The sequence below is a fragment of the Siphateles boraxobius genome, unplaced genomic scaffold, assembly GCF_051911475.1.
Source record: "Siphateles boraxobius isolate OS27281-9 unplaced genomic scaffold, OSU_SipBor_1 34, whole genome shotgun sequence".
Taxonomy (NCBI): domain Eukaryota; kingdom Metazoa; phylum Chordata; class Actinopteri; order Cypriniformes; family Leuciscidae; genus Siphateles; species Siphateles boraxobius.
The window spans coordinates 223,329-241,234 of NW_027508964.1; the positions used below are offsets into that span (position 1 = coordinate 223,329).

General features: G+C 37.8%; 1 protein-coding gene across 3 annotated transcripts in view; it reads left to right on the top strand.

Annotated features, from left to right (window-relative positions):
- Nucleotides 1–5,265: 5,265 nt before the first annotated feature.
- The window catches only part of dscama (Down syndrome cell adhesion molecule a), a 94,060-nt gene continuing 81,419 nt past the window's right edge, over nucleotides 5,266–17,906 (top strand). The window contains exons 1-2 of one of the 3 annotated variants that reach the window (XM_077195656.1): nucleotides 5,266–5,772; nucleotides 6,910–7,056. In XM_077195656.1, coding sequence (XP_077051771.1) covers nucleotides 6,954–7,056 — 103 coding nt within the window. In that variant the 5' untranslated portion in view covers nucleotides 5,266–5,772; nucleotides 6,910–6,953. The remainder of the gene's footprint in view (nucleotides 5,773–6,909; nucleotides 7,057–17,906) is intronic. The other 2 variants (XM_077195654.1, XM_077195653.1) reach the window with 2 other exon arrangements.

Below are 17,906 nucleotides of genomic sequence, written 5' to 3' on the forward strand. Positions count from 1 at the left end.
ACGGTTCATTATGCAAGGTCTTTATACACCACTGAAAACATAGTTATGGATCTTATATTGCATTTCTGTCAATAGATCCTAAAAAATATTACACAATGCACCTTTAAGGTAGAGTTTGGGGGGAGTCCACTGTTAAATGTTACCCAGTCCTTCATCTTGATCTCATAGATTGTTGAAGCAGAATGCACGCTTGCCTGACCACCATGCCCTTAGATCAGCTTGACTTTAAAATGGTCTGTGCCCTTGAGCTGTCACATGCTCACCCCATAAAGATCACCCTGAGTCGAGTCCAGACAGGACCACAGCGCATTACCGCCTCTCTCAGCGGGACTTTACAATCATCGGCTCCGAAAGACAGAAACAAGCAGTGACAAAGAAAGCGCTCTGTCCGTTATTCCAGGCTGATAAGAATCGCTGTTAATCAAACTGCCTGAAGCACTTACTAAAAAAGCCAGATTAATTATAAATTCATTCAATTCATATTTGAGGAGTCGTGTCTGGCCGTTTCTATCATTTAGATAATCGAGAGCAGAGCGGTTCTGGCTGCGTCGTGAAGCGTGTGCTGGGTTTTACTCTCTGAATTTGAATCAGATTGACAGACGCTGACCATGCAGATTTTTAAGAGTCCATCAGTCTTGAATCCAGAAGCTGCATGATGTCTGTGCATCAGATGAATCATGTCTGGATAACAGCTGCTGTCGTCTTTATTTTGTGTCTAATGCTTTCTTAAAGTGAAAATCTTTTTGCCATGGCAGCATATTCTTAGATATATTGAAAGGTATATAATAAATATAGATATATCAAAAATAGGCCTACTGAAATGTAACATTTATTTATAAGAAATATTGGTAACACTTTACAATAAGGTTCATTAGTTAATGCATTAACTAACATGAACTAACAATAATTAATACATTTGTTACAGTATTAGTTCATCTTTGTTAACGTTAGTTAATACAAATACAGCTGTTCATTGTTTATTCATGTTTGTTCACAGTGCATTAACTGCATTAACCTTTGATTTTAATAATGTATTAGTAAATGTTGTAATTAATATTAACTAAGATTAATAAATACTGTAGAAGAATTGTTCATTCTTAGTTCATGTTAACTAATGAAGCTTATTGTAAAGTGTTACCGAAATATTATATATAATAAGTCAAATCAGAATCAGAATCAGAATCAGAATCAGAAAGAGCTTTATTGAAAGAGCTTAAGCTTTATGAGCTTTATATAAGTTTGCTTGCACACACAAGGAATTTTCTTTGGTACTGAAGCTTCCAGTGCACATATACAGATACAAATACAACAAGAAACCGTAATACAAATTATAAAAATAAAATTATAAAAAATATGAGAATACTATAAAATATACGGCCACAGTTGGGTTTAGTCAGAATAAACATTAAAGGATTATGAACATATTTACAGTATTTTAAATAATGTAAAATGTTCACCTGATTGACTTTTTAATTATTATTTTTGTTATTTAAGTTTGTTTATTATATAGTTTTATAATAGTGTTTTTATAAAATTCTATACAGTGTCAGTGCATATAATATCTGTTAAAATGTTGCCGTGTATCACTGTAGATTCTCAGTATTGACATAAAGTCTTTTAATATTTAATGATTCTTCTTAAGATTCAAAGTGTTTTTGATCTTACACTGGTGCTTTGCTCTGGAATATCAATATAGACCTTAGTGGGTTTTAATATACAGTGTTGGATTATAAATGCGTTTAGGCTTGTGTGTTAAATGCTGAAAAAATAGAGAAAGTTATACGCCTAACGCAATATACATAATAGATATGAAATGTCAAGTATGATATGCATCTCTCTTTGTTTTAAAAAAAACTCGCTGACTTTTAAAAATGATGTTGATGAATTGTGCTGTAACTTTGTACCTGTTTTTCAAGCAAGTAGATTTTTGACCACAACCTAAGTCAAATGGATAAGAAATATGCTTTTTATTGTTTTGTTTTTGTTGTTGTTGTCGTTTTTCTGCTATTCCATCTATTTCCATTAATCTGTGTTTTCATCAACTATCTAGAGTATGGGTATAAATATTTTATTTTGTACAGTATGTGCTTTTAGACAATAGTAGCTTTTCCATGGCCTAAAACTGAGCTCCATTTTTGGAACAAATTTTGTTTTTTTCCCAGTATGTCCGTCTGTTATATAAGAATAAGTTATATGTGAACAAATCAATTCAAATCCATTAGGGCTTTAGACATAACCGTGTTGCCGTATTGCCAAAGCAATGGCCATTAAAAATATAATAAATGAATGTGTTAAAACATATGAAAAATGATATAGTTTCATTAAAACAAGGTTCAGCACTCATTCTCTAAATGAAATCTTCCTCTTGTAAAAGCCCCAGTGGAGAAATCGCTCTCTAAGCTGTTATTTAGCTATATTTGGCCTATTTCCGGAACAATCTGTGTTTAATTTGAGAGATTTAAAGGGATAGTTCACCCAAAAATGAAAATGTTGCCATCATTTCCTCACCCTCAAGTTGTTTCAGTTTCTTTCTTCCGTTGAACACAAAAGAAGATATTTTGAAGAATGTCGGTAATCAAACACGTTGACGAAGCCATTAACTTCCATAGTTGGAAAAAAAATACTATGGAAGTCAATGGGGTCCATCAACTCTCTGGTTACCGACATTCTTCAAAATATCTTCTTCTGTGTTCAGCAGAAGAAAGCAACTCATACAGGTTTGAAACAACTAAAGGGAGAGTAAATTTTAATTTTTGGGTGATCGATCCCTTTAAGACTTGGTCAGTAAGTTTTCTGTTTAGAGTTACCTGAAACAGCGCGTTCCATGTGTTTGGGCTCCAAATAGAAGTTTTTGCCTCTGTAAGCAAGCATGACTCTGAATCCTGAATCTAATGGACCATATTGACTAAAAAGTGCCAAAACTAACTGTTTTAATATATTTATGAGCTGTTAAAGTAATGCGTCCCTGGAGATGTGTAGACCAGCTGTGACAAACAAGCTGTTAGTTCTTTCAAACAGAGAGAAAGAACCTTGTGTTGCATAAACTGGTCTTAAAACTTAGTCATCTCATTTTTTTTTCTTCAAGACTGGTGCTTACTTTTTAAAGTCAGTTACACAAAAAGATTGATCGGTCTCATTTGAATAAGACAAGTAGGACGGGTTACCTCTCGACTAATTTCTAGCGGTCAAATTATTTCTTAAAGGGATAGTTCACCCAAAAATGTAAATTCTGTCAGTAATTACTCTCCCTCATGTTGTTCAACGCCGTAAGACCTTCGTTCATCTTCGGAACACGAATTAAGATATTTTTGATTAAATCTGAGAGCTGGATCACTCCTCCATAGGCTTCTAAGGGATTGACACTTGTTCCCCGAAAAGTTATTAAAGACATCGTTAAAATAGTCCAAGTGACTACAGTGACTCAATCTTAAGTTTATCAAGCGACGAGAATACTTTTTGTGCGCAAAAACAAACAAAAATAACGACTTTATTTCAACTATTGATTTCCTTCTCTGTGGGCGTCGAGTGAGTTCACTAGTGTAACAGCGCAGCGCTTCTGTGTTGTACGTCACACGTATCACACACACATGACCAGTGTTGGCCAATAGAGGGAATGCGCGTGACGTCACATCAGCTGGAGTGATTGAGGCCACGCCCACTGAGTGGCAAAAAGACTGAGCGGCAGCATTGGTTTTCAGCGTGAATGTCGTGAAAAACACAAAAAACACATTTAAAACGGGAACGAGCTTTGCGATTGACTGTACAACTACATTTGACAAGAAATCTGAGGTATATTTTTGACTGCCGGGAAAGCTACGGAACAGAGAAGCAAATGGATCACTGCAATTCATAGAAACAACTCGACTCCAGGCAGAGAAAAATGGATCAGCAGTTATCACTGAGCACGTTTACATGCACACCAGTAAGCTGATAACTCACAAATGTCAGCTTATTGAAATAACCAGTTTCCGCTGCTTACATGCAAACCAGTAAAACCAATGCAAGTAATGACTTTATTAACAACACACCATGACTTAATTAATAAATCGGGCCATGACCCTGTGTGACGACAAAACAATCATCTGCGTATCTGACTTTAAATTTTTCATTTGTTATGTCGGTTGATGTTAAATAAAGCTTGCAACATGTCAGCGGGAAACTCACAGCTCGTATATTATCCTCTCATGCAGTAACAGATGCAGCGTTTTGACTGAACCACTTCTACTTCTGCGCGAGATGAGAGGACATTTTTATAATGTTCTGGGTCATGAAAAAGTCTGCATTTGTGGTATATTTCCTTCTTCCTTTCCCGCAAAACGCTCACTCTGTCTGGATGTGTTTAAATCTGCAATAAGGATGCGTTTCTGTCACATTTCACACTTCAATAAGCCGACAGAAAGCAGGTTAATGCGTTTACATAATGCGCAATCCGAGTAAGAGGCAAAAAACTACCTGTGTCGACCGGTTTATGCTTAAGCCGGTTATGACCCTATACTCCGATAAAAGAAAACGGGTTTTCGAGTTCACATGACCACATGCGTTGTCGGCTTATTACGCATAATCGGATCTTTTTAAATAAACTGACAAAAAAACTATAGGCTACAAGTTTTAGGGCTGGACGATATGATTATAGCCTATATAAAACAATGATATTGTGATTACCTGGATTTAAAGCCTTCACAGGCAAATTTGCTTCACGTATTTCCCCTGCGTCGAAATCAGGCACATATAAATGTCAGGAAACACGATGGCTGCATGTCAATATCCATGGATCACTGGATCTTTGGTAGGCCTAAGTTGTAAGGAACACTTATATTGAGTCCAACCATCATTTGTTTTACTCTCGTTTCCGCAGTTTCCCCTATTAAATCCAGTCACACAGCAGCTCTTTTGCCACTCAGTCCGGCTGAGGGGGCGGTTCCCCTGGGAAAGTGACGTCAACAATGCGTACCCTCTGTAGTGAGCCTACGTGTGACGTAGCACTACGCTATCACACTACGCTAACTGACTCGAGGCTCACAGAGAAGGAAATGAATGGTTGAAATAAAGTCGTTATTTTTGTTTGTTTTTGCGCACAAAAAGTATTCTCGTCGCTTGATAAACTTAAGATTGAGCCACTGTAGTCACTTGGACTATTGTAACGATGTCTTCAATAACTTTTCGGGGAACAAGTGTCAATCCCTTAGAAGCCTATGGAGGAGTGATCCAGCTCTCAGATTTAATCACAAATATCTTAATTTGTGTTGCGAAGATGAACGAAGGTCTTACATATTCTCAACATGAGGGAGAGTAGTTACTGACAGAATTTACATTTTTGGGTAAACTATCCCTTTAAGGCAAAGTCTTAACATAGTGGCTAAGTGTAAGCAACTGGCCCCTGATTAACTCTAAAAATGGTTCAGACTGCATGAACAGTTCAGACACTAACCGCATGTCCTCTCTTGTCTCCTGCAGTTCTCAGTGAAGACCTACATTCCAGCTTGTATTTTGTCAATGCATCTCTGCAAGAGGTAGTGTTCGCCAGCACCACGGGGACTCTGGTTCCCTGTCCTGCCGCAGCGGTGCCGCCCGCTACCCTGCGCTGGTATCTGGCCACCGGCGAGGAGAGCTACAACGTCCCAGGGATCCGCCATGTCCACCCGAACGGCACTCTCCAGATCTTCCACTTTCCTCCGTCCAGCTTTAGCAAAGTGATCCATGACAACACTTACTATTGCACAGCGGAAAATCCTTCAGGGAAAATTAGAAGCCAAGATGTTCATATTAAGGCCGGTGAGTGTGATTATCGCAAATGTTTTAAAGACGCAAAAAGATTTGAAGGTATTGTGGATTTTAGAAGATGTCTATGTGCTTTGAGGCTAATCTATACTCCTAAATGTTGACCAAACTCATTCTTTTAGCTGATATACACAATTGAAATTTACAGTCTTTTCTGGGAAAATGGACCAAAAATATTGATGACTCATCCTGTACCACACACATTTTTGTCCAATCAAATTACCTTTAGAATCAGAATGTCCCTGCACCTAACAAGCTTGTCGCAAATCATTGCTCAAAAAACAATACAATTAATTTATGCTTAAAAAGTATAGATACTTTTTGCATGCAGATTTAAAGAAGTAAATTTCACTAAAAATAAAAATTCTGTCATCATTCACTCACCCTCAAGTTGTTCCAAACCTGTATGAATGTCTGTCTTCTGCTGAAAACAAAAGAAGATATTTTGAAGAATGTCAGTAACCAAACAGCTGATGATGACAAATGATGACAGATTTTTCATTTTTGGGTAAACTATCTCTTTAAGTAAACTCTACTTAATTAAGTCCATTAAAATTAACAAAGAAAATAAGTAACTTTAACTTGGCCAGTAAAAGTTTGATGAGTAATTTCTACTTAGTTGAAGCAAAAAATCAACCTTATTAATTATTCATGCCCCAGTGCATTTCTGACAGTATCAGAAAAGTTTAGTAGGTTTTACTTAATTTTATTACGTTGATTTTACGCTTTAATTTCTACTTTTTTTAAAACAAATAATTTTCCTTTTAGGAAACTTTACAGGTTCTTTGTTTTTAAGGCCAAATGTGTAATTTCTGCAATGCTACTGATAATAAATGGAATTGCAAAAATAATGTCTGTTTTCAAACAGGTTTCCCTCTCCCCATCTGTTATTGGTCAGACAAACAGATATTCCTGCCCTAAACTCACGCCATTGGCTGAGCCAGTGTTGCTATGTCGGGCTGGTTGGATTATCATACAAAAAGACCAATGCATTGATAGTACCATGGTGTTTAACTTTTACATTTTGGTAAAAGACTAATTGCCTGTGCATATTAATCTAGAAGAATGTTTTTTACATATTTTATCAGTGTGTATTTTTTTTAACCAATGACACAAGCTCTTTCTCTTTAGTTTTACGAGAGCCCTATACGGTCCGTGTGGCGGATCACACCGCGATGAGAGGCAGCGTAGCGGTCTTCAAGTGCATTATTCCTTCCTCAGTGGAGAACTACATCACTGTTGTGTCATGGGAGAGAGACACCGTACCACTCGTCTCAGGTAGGACACTGGATACTCGTCTGCATACTTTGAGCTTGAGCTTCAGGATGCAGTGTTATCTTACTTTAAAGGAATAGTTCACCAGTGTCATCTTATGCTGTTCCAAAGTGGTTTGCCTCTGTGTCCGCTCGCTTCTATATAATGAAAGTAAATGGGGACTCAAATGTCATTGACGTCAATGCTGCCATATTTGATTTGAGAGCTATATTCCCAGAGTTATTGTGGTGCATTCATGAGTATAGTGCATGAGTCATATAAACCTTTTATGATACTTTCATGGTGCTTTTAATTGTCAATCACTTTCAACATACTGACCAGGACATTTTTCAAACATTCACTTCAAAATAGTTATTTCATAAGGAAATGACAACATTTTGAGGTGAACTATTCCTGTGATTTTAAAAATATATACAGGCATCTCTAAGTGCAGTTTTGATCAGTTTAACATCCTCAAGCCTGCTCTTGAAAACACATTCACATCTTCAAGTCATTTCTTGTCCTGTTGGTGACAACGTGAGATTTATTAGTCTCTAACTTGGCATGCTGTCACAGTAACGCTCTTATAAAGAGCTCCTCTCTCGGCTCACGGCTGTCTAATCCTGAAGAAGTGGACGGTGGCAGTCGTGTCCCCGAGATTCACTGTACTGACCTACTTCCCTTCCAGAGGCAGCGCGGTTTTGAAAACCCGTATTAGCTAAATGGAACACTTGTCTACACAACTGTTTCCTTCCCTGGGGGCTGTCGGCTCGTTTTATGGGGCATTTAGCAAATTCAATAAAGAATCAAAAGTCGTTTAGACTGGGGAGCGAGCGGGGACATTTTCCATAGATGTGTAGCATTTTTCTGTACGGGTAGAAGATACCAATGAGATATATGAATCTTTTATTCATCTTTTGGGAGTAATGTGACTAATGTTCGCCTCCAGTCTTTAAATTCTTCAAACATCTCACGTCTAATGCTCAATCTCAATTTGTGTGGACATTATATTTCTATATGAACGTTGGAGCCCAAGATGGGTCTGTTTTAACATAGAATCGAGAAAATGTGCAATGAATTTGACAGATGCCTGTCATTTAATAGCGGCTGTCACAAAACATTAGCTTGTCGCTTGTCTGTGCGTGTTTTCCGTGCTAAATATTTTATAGGTAAAGCAATATTCCTGCACACAAACACAGTTAAAACACAGTTCACTGCGTATGGAACACTTTCACCTTTCCACAGAGGCTTATGAGGCCATTTTGGAGGTGTGTGTGTGTGTGTGTGTGTGTGTGTGTGTGTGTGTGTGTGTGTGTGTGTGTGTGTGTGTGTGTGTGTGTGTGTGTGTGTGTGTGTGTGTGTGTGTGTGTGTGTGTGTGTGTGTGTGTGTGTGTGTGTTTGCTGATGGCCCCTCTAAAATTTTCTAAAACCTATTCTTCTGCAATATGCTATAAATAAATAAGTTTTCTAAGTGACCTCATGTAAGTAAGAATAAAGCTATACTTTTTTGTTATAAAATATTAATTTCTATCTGTATTTTTGTCTGGTGCATTTGGACTCCATCAAGTAATAAAAAGTTTTTGTCTTTAAATTTTGCTTGGTTCCTCTTCCAATGTAGATGGACGGTACGTCTGCCATTTTATTATGTGCAAAGTGAACACTAAAAGTCTGTCCACTTAGAAAACCATTAGCCCTCCTATTATTAATAAGTCAGAAGATCTGAGGTCTGTACGTCCATAGTATAAAAACTGTGGGAGGAATTACGGTTGTAACCCCCCATTAAAGGTACAATATGTAATAATAACAGCTAGTGGTTGAAATTGGTACTGCAGACCAAATTCAAAGTATTGGAGAGAGTTGTTCCCCCTGCCACGTTGTCCTCGGACTCGACGCTCACGCGGGTTGCCAGATTGAGGACACACAACAGGAACGAGCACATGTGACAATGGAAGGCGACAAGCCTTACTCTGTAGGTGGATGAGTTGATTTATCCACGTTTTAATATGCCTCTGGTCATAGAGCTTTTTAGATAGATTCGGCCCAGCCTAAAAGGCATCTGTGATCTCTGACCCAGTTCGTTTGCTGGCTTTCATGATTGCAATACGCCGTTTTCTGCCAACTGGCAACCTAGAGTGTTGGAATACTATTGAGTAAATTGCCAGTGTGTGGGATCACATGGATCAAAACAAAAACAGACATTCTGACACGGAACACACAATTCTGATTAAAATAGAGAGCCTAAGCCCCTCCCCTTCCGGTGGACCATGGGACCTTTTTTCGGAAAAATATTGTATGGTAGTCAATGGCGAGAGACAACAAATATTTGGATCCCGTTTGAATTGTGCCCTGAATTACACATATGATGTTTGTCAATTTAAAAGATACATTTTAAACTCAAGAAAGTCGCAGTTTGATGTAAAACTGTTGAGGTATAAGACTGTGAAAATACGTAATTACAAAGACTACAAACCCAAAAGGCGCGCATGTGACGTCATACCTTTTCTCTCAATGAATGAAGCTAACTTTACTGAAGCTAACATCTGTCATGTTTTCTATAGTCTAACGTTATAATAATAACATTACGCCGTCATGCCTGTGTGTTTTGTAGCAGACTGCACACACACGAGCTTGGTGACGTACATAGTGCGAGACGAAAGATGTAGTTCATGGAGCGATTTTCACATAAAACGAAATGTTACTCTTCTGTTTTATGATAAACTGTGACTTTCTTGACGTTCATAATTATATTTTAAATTGACAAACATCATATGTGTAATTCAGGGCACAGTTCAGACGGAATAAAAAGATAAGTTGTTTCTCGCCATTGACTACCATACATATTTTTTCCGAAATAAGGTCCGATGAGCCGGAAGCGGAGGGGCGGGGCTTAGGCTCTCTATGACTGTGTCGGGATGCTGTTACAACTGCAGTCGCACTGGCTTGTGGTCAGAGGGCTGATTGTGTACCGTTACCCTGAGTTGTTACATAAATTTGTATGCCGATAGGCCCGGGAAGAGATGGAATGACTCGAGCACCACACAGGAGATCATTAACGTCCAAGTGAATTTATTTAGGACAGCTGTCTCAGCATCTGTGCTCCAAATCAAGTTCAAAATAAACAAAACAAATCATCAAAAAATAAAAATAGACGGTACAAAACATAAATAAAACATGCTGAGAGCAGCAAAACACGGCATCAGAACCAACCTCTGAAAATGAAGATTCACATCTTACAGCATTGGACTGTACTAGCTCTGGCACTTGGCCCGTCTCCACATATGTAAACTTGACATGTTTCCTAAATCTCTGCAAATATTGTATGGTATTAAACGCTTTATTACAGTCAAAACAATGCATTCAGTACCTTTAGTGCAAATTATTGGCAATAATAATAGTGATCATTGCCTTAGCAGGCACTTCTAACTGAGGTTTTATGGCTGAAGTATATTCATTATTATTTGCTATTGCTCAGATGTTTTAGCGCAGGGGATTGTGGGTAGATCTGGATGCAGGTGGCTGTGTTATGCAGTGGTGAGCCACATACAGAAAACCGCTACAGGCTCTTTAGTGAATCCTTAGCATTCTGCACACATGCCTCGCTCTGAGACCTCTGGCCAGAACAACCACTAAAGAGAGAGAGCACCAGTGAGACAGACCCTTTCTATTCCGCTTTTCCTCTCTTTCTCATTCAACCCTGCTCATATTTCACAGTGAACTAATGCATTTCAGTGCAGACAGATTTGGCTAACATGAAAATACATTCTTTCTACTCACTCGTTGAAGCTTACACATATTGATGGAGAATAAATGCCGTAAAGACTGCCAGTTTTGCCATTTCTTTCCATGTTTTCCTGTTGTGTTGTTGACATTTTAAAAACCATTGAGCAGCAAGCTAACCAACCAAATTCGGCGCCCATCGTGGGGCAAAGCACACATTTAACCCAGCGCCCATTAAATGGACTGAATCTAACAAGGCCCAGCAGTAACGAATAGATTCATTAGCGCTAATCTGCTTCATAAATACCCATAAATGCTCAATATTTCAAGATCGTTTAGCAAGTGGGGCCGAGAGTAATCAATACATTCCTACATTTTGACAATTATGAAAAGGAGAACACAAATCTGAGCCTATATAGTCAATGATGAAATCATCCATGCTTGAAAATGGAAAGAAAAAGGTTGCGTAGCATTCCAAACAATGGGATAGGAGTGTTTATGTTTTTAACTGGTCCCACTGCGGCTCCTTTCCTCCAAGCTGGGTGAGGCTGAGCTCTCGCCTCTGCAGTCGATGTTTCTGTTTGTGACAGGCAGGATTGGGGGCTCTTGTCCTTAGTTTTCCCTGTGATTGGTTGAAGTATTGTTATCTAGAGAAAAATGGGTCAACCAGCCCAGCAAGGAGCGCATGTGTAAACAGGCAAACCAGAGAGAAGGTGGCAAACCTCCTACGTACTTCCGCTCAATTTTCATTTTCCTTCAGTACTACGCCTGGGATTGTGCTGTAGTCTTTGGTTTTCTCCAGTCAATTTTTTACCGGGGCCAATCAGCGAATAGAGGGAGTGGCTGAGAACGATGAGATGATGTTGTGCGTTATTTTGAGTTGTAGTTCTGTAATGGCGGCGGAGAAAGATGCGAGCGAAGCCATTCGTGCCGTTGTGGTAACGCTGCCGAATATCAAGAAGTTAAAGCCGGCGCAAGAACAATCTTTGCTTAGTTTTGTTGGTGGCCATGATGTTGTGGCCCTCCTCCCCACGGGGTTCGGGAAAAGTTTGATTTTCCAGCTCGCTCTGTTAGTGGGGAATGAGTTGGCTAAGGCGAACGCTAGGCATACGTCACGACCAAACGTTAGCGATTGGTTATGGCAGATCCAGAGTGACTCTGGACAGATCCAATAGTTTTGGACTTCAATAGAGTACCCGCCTACAAGGAAGTTAACGCTTGTCAATTAAGCGGTGCCAGACTCTATGTACAAATGAAATGTACGAGAGTCTGGTGGGACCAGGCTAGCCTCTTCAGCCAAACTGTTTTAAAACCTTTTCTGTACATCAGTGCTCCATGAGCAGAATTCCCAGAATTCCCAACCCTCTCTCAATCCCTGTGCCTTTTCCACTCTGACAGAGGCAAGCGAAGCTTAGACGGATAAATAAAAGGGATACTCTAAAAAGGAGAAGAAGAAAATCAATATTGGTGTGCATTAATCATTCTGCGGGTACCAGAGAGAATTATGGGTACACAGAGGGAGAGATTCATGTGTGATTTTGCATAGTAAATGTTCTCAAGGCTCACTGGTTTTCTCAGGCTTCAGGTTAGAGTGATTTAAAGGAGTTTGGTATAATTTCTTGATTCTTAAATGTAAATTACGTTATTACTGATTGTTGAAATATTTCTGATCAGTGAACTGATGAAATTCTTTGTTGTTTCAGAAATGGGGCTTCATTAAATGCGATCAGCCCATGATGGTGATTTCTAAAGTCAATGTAAAAATGGACACTGTTAACTTTCTTAAAGGTTAAGATTAAGCTAGGATTAGGCCTTAGTTCAATTATAAATCTGCATTAGAAAAAAACATTGCTGTTGTGCATCTTGAGATAAAACAATGGCACTGATATATTTTAAGATATATTGTACAGTGTAAGTTGCTTTTAGTTAAAACAGCTCAAACATGCATTTTAGCCTGGGACTAGGCTTAAGGCCGCGTGTCCACCAAAGCATTTTTTCACACAGCTGGCGTATTTTTCCAATTGTTTTTTAAATGGGAGCGCCGCGTTTTTTAAACGCCATGAACGTAACGAGGCACTGAGCGTTTTTTTTTCACGCTGAAGTGCTGAGCGCCCGGCGTTTTTTACTGGTCGCCGAGAGTTGAAGAATGTTCAACTTTGAGTAAAACGCAGCGCTCATCACTTTCACTTTTTACCCAACCGTCCAATCACAGTGGAGGAGGGGCGGGACTAATATCACACCGACCAACCGCCACTTTCTGCTTGTTCAACGTCAACAGACGACAACAAGCATAATAACGTAACAAAATAATTTAAAGCAAGAGCCAGAGAAAATACGTTAGATTGTATCGACATTTTAATATAATATAATCAACACAGAAAAAAAATATGTGTGAAATGAGATACTAGTAACACTTTCGCGGATATTCTGTATCATAACAAGCAAAGTGTCTCAACTGAAAAAAAAATGCCGTGCTGCCAAAACGCTCTCAAGCGCCCATGGCTAGGCGTTTTCAGCAGAGCGTCTAGCGGTTTTCAGCCGTCTAAAAACGCTTTGGTGGACACACGGCCTTGTCTGTGAAACTGGGGGTAAGTGTGATTTGGCAATGGAAGTTTCCCAAACATTCTTAAACGAGGGCAGTGTTTTATAGCATCACAGAGCAGATCTGTTTACACTCTTTGGTGGAATCAACAAAAACTTTTTTTTGTTGCCTGTTGTCACCAAGCCCTTTTTATTTTTAAACCTCTCATGACCAGGCTCCATTGTTAAATACATTTCCAATGGATAAAATCATGTCCCACCCTACATAGTCAGTTTATTCTTGGTCTACTGAAAGATATTATACTGAATCCAGTTTCTGATTTCAGAATCAATTAAATTGCTCATATCATATGATGGTGTTCATTACAGTTCTTCCCACCTAGATGATTAAACCTGGATCATATCCAGCTTAGAAAACGCATCATAAAAATAACATTTGTTTCCCTAAAGATTTAAATTGGAATGTAAAAGTTGTCCCTCAATCTGGCTAATTATGATGATGTTATAATCTTCATTTGACCTTTGACTCCTTGTTCTCTATCCTGCATCTGCATATCAGTTTCCCCACAGCAACAGCTAATCACTCTTGAGGACCGTGTCCACGCGCCGTTATCGCGGCGGACAGCTGCTGCAGTGTGTGTGAATGGAGGCGACGTTTGTGCAGCGTTCATTGTGCTCATGACCACAGCCCCCTTACACACCGCTTCCCTGCTATTGTTTACCGAGAGAAGAGGGAAAAAACCTGGCAGGAGCTTTCATGATAATCTTTGAAATGTTCGTGAATAGAAGAAGAGGGTGAAATGCTCGGTGAAGGAAGAGTAAAACGCTCAAGGTTGTTTGCATTGCAAGACTGCACAATGCTATTTGAAACAAACAAAGCTAGCAGCTAACAGCTACAAGCACTTAGTTGTTGTTGATATTGCATATAACTCTGCTGTTCACATTTGATGTGTTTACTTACTGATTTATTATGACTAAGTTCACTCAACTATTTAATGTCATATAGAGCTAGAGTGTTTTTTACTATGTGTGGACTTGATAACCTACCTTAGGATGGTTTTAGGTGTTGTATTAGCCTAGTCAATATCAAGGATTGTTTACTGTCTGCTTTCGGGCAAAAGCACACACACGCAAAAATAATCATTACAAAATTACAAATAGCATTAGACAGAACTGTATTTTGCAACGAGGATAAAACTTCTGTAGTCCTCAATAAAAAGAAGTGTTGTTGCTAGGGTTCTGCGCTGCTAGCTACGCAAGTAAATGATTGGCTGAAACGTTGCATGCCTCTTCTATTTGTAGCCAGTAAAATCTCCTGCGCCTTTTTTTTTAGTAAATTGCCTGGAGAAATTGAACAAAATAACTGAAAGGGGAGAGGGGGAGTTGCGTTTCATCTAATTGAGAGCTTCATATTATCTGTGCGGAGAAGATAAGCCCTGTTCTCTTAACAGTTATTACTCACTCTGTTTGTAAGCATGTTTCATCCTTTCTATTGCACTCTGAGGTTTCAGGCCTGCTATCTCTCTTCCTCCCGCTGTAAAGCCGCTAGTGCAGCTGCTCAAACATGCAAACTCCAAAATGGAGGCCAAATCATGTGACTGTGAGCAGCCATTTTCTGTATGACTGCGCAGTCAAGTTTAAGTCAAGACCAAGCTGTTCATTTACACTGCTGAACGAATGTTTTTTGGGGAAAAAGGATAGATTTATTGTTTAATATTGACATTCTAACAGACAGACGTGCATAAAACAATGATATGCTTGCAATAGATGTATTGCTGTCTCTCTATACACCACACTGCAATTACTTTTCTTTACATTCTTGATGTAAACATAAAGCTGCTTAATTTTGTGTGTACGAAGAAATAAATTAACAATGAGGTAAGACGAATTTAATTTATATTCTCTGGAAACAATATTACATTTTACACAATTTTAAAATTGAACTAAACTTTAAAAATATATATATATAATAATAGTAGTAGTAATAAAATATATTTACTGGCAAACAAACATTTTTGCAATGTGGCTTTAGCCAGAGGCACCAGACACCAGTTTCTTTCCACATAAATGACTCCTGATATGAATATTGTGAACATATGGTGAATTATTTATGAATGACTAACCCCAGATGCCACACTTGTTAAAATGTGTTAAAATGTATAAATGCATTCTCATCTGAACCTGGATTTATAATTGATGACATCTGAGAATTCATTTTTAAAGCTTTGGCTCAAGTAGTTTTTGAGACGATGTGTGTCTATTGCACAAATTAAACCACCTGTGAGCGCATACTATAACAATATTAATATGTAATCAATAGTCAAGTCAAGTCACCTTTATTTATATAGCGCTTTTTACAATACAGATTGTTTCAAAACAGCTTTAGACAGATAGACAGAATATCCATCCATCCATCCATCCATCCATCCGTCCGTCCGTCCGTCTAACTGTCTGTCTGTCTGTCTGTCTGTCTACAGTATCTATCTATCTATCTATCTATCTATCTATCTATCTATCTATCTATCTATCTATCTATCTATCTATCTATCTATCTATCTATCTATCTATCTATCTATCTATCTATCTATCTATCTATCTATCTGTCTGTCTGTCTGTCTGTCTGTCTGTCTGTCTGTCTGTCTGTCTGTCTGTCTGTCTGTCTGTCTGTCTGTCTGTCTACAGTATCTATCTATCTATCTATCTATCTATCTATCTATCTATCTATCTATCTATCTATCTATCTATCTATCTATCTATCTATCTATCTGTCTGTCTGTCTGTCTGTCTGTCTACAGTATCTATCTATCTATCTATCTATCTATCTATCTATCTATCTATCTATCTATCTATCTATCTATCTATCTATCTATCTATCTATCTATCTATCTATCTATCTATCTATCTATCTATCTATCTATCTATCTATCTATCTATCTGTCTGTCCGTCTAACTGTCTGTCTGTCTGTCTGTCTACAGTATCTATCTATCTATCTATCTATCTATCTATCTATCTATCTATCTGTCTGTCTATCTGTCTATCTGTCTGTCTGTCTGTCTGTCTGTCTATCTATCTATCTATCTATCTATCTATCTATCTATCTATCTATCTATCTATCTATCTATCTGTCTGTCTGTCTGTCTGTCTGTCTGTCTGTCTGTCTGTCTGTCTGTCTGTCTGTCTGTCTGTCTGTCTGTCTGTCTGTCTGTCTGTCTGTCTGTCTGTCTGTCTGTCTGTCTGTCTGTCTATCTATCTATCTATCTATCTATCTATCTATCTATCTATCTATCTATCTATCTATCTATCTATCTATCTATCTATCTATCTATCTATCTATCTATCTATCTATCTATCTGTCTAACTGTCTGTCTGTCTGTCTGTCTGTCTGTCTGTCTATCTGTATATTTTTTGTCTTAGTTGTGACATATAAATTTTGCTGTGACTTTGCATCCGTCGTTGAAGTAAAGGTTTGAGCGTGTCAGCATCTACTCTGGACAAAACACTGGTGAGCGATGGACACACACGTCAAACATCTTGTGTTGCTGTTGTCTCTCCTCATTTCTGGCTGGTCTCCTGCGTGGGGTGCATTGAGCAGATGGGTCTCAGCAGATTAGATGGACAGATGAGTGGAAGTGTGTGTGTGTGTGTGTGTGTGGGGGGGGTGGTCAAAATGCTGTCCCTTGAGATGTAAGATTTAGAGGAAAAGAGAAGACGACAAGAGAAGTGTACAGAGAAGTAGGGCCATTACATTCCTCTTTTTTGTTTTTCATTTTCATTATTACACTGTAAAAAATAATTGTTGGTGCAAAAACGTAAGTAAATGGTTGCCTTAAAATTTTTACTTCATTGAAATTGAGATAATACAAAGAAGGAGATTCCCCCCCACAATTCTCATTACTGTAATATGTCTGGAAATGTAATTTAGATTTTTTTTAAACATTCTTATTATGGTGACTCTCCTCGTTGTAATATAAATTATGTAACACTTTACAATAAGGTTTTATTTGTTAACATTAGTATTAACTAACATTAACCAACCATAAGCAATACATTTGTTACTGTATTTGTTTTAATTTAATTTTAATCTTTGTTAACATTAGTTAATAAAAAATACAGCTGTTCATTGTTTGTTCATGTTACTTTACAATGCAACCAATTTTAACAAATACAACTTTTGATTTTAATTATGTATTAGTAAATGTTGAAATTAACATTAACAAAGGTTAATAAATGCTGTAGAAGTGCTTTTAATTATTAGTCCATTAACATAAATTCCCTTGAGTAGTTAATTCTTGGTCATGTTTTAATTGCATAGGGCCAAATAATCAAGTTTGTGTCTACAGTATTTGTATCATAATAATTATATAATTATCAATAATAATTAATATATATACATACATACATTCATACATATTATGTACATATGTACATACATGTTTAATTATGATATATATTGTTTCCCTGATGTATTATACCATGTTATGTGTAACTATTATATTATACATTAAAAATAAATATAGTTTATAGTTTTGTGTATGTTTTATGCTTTTGCATTACGGCAATGAGAAAATAATGGGAAAAAGTTCATTTGAAATCATTTTTTCATTTTAAATTCTTT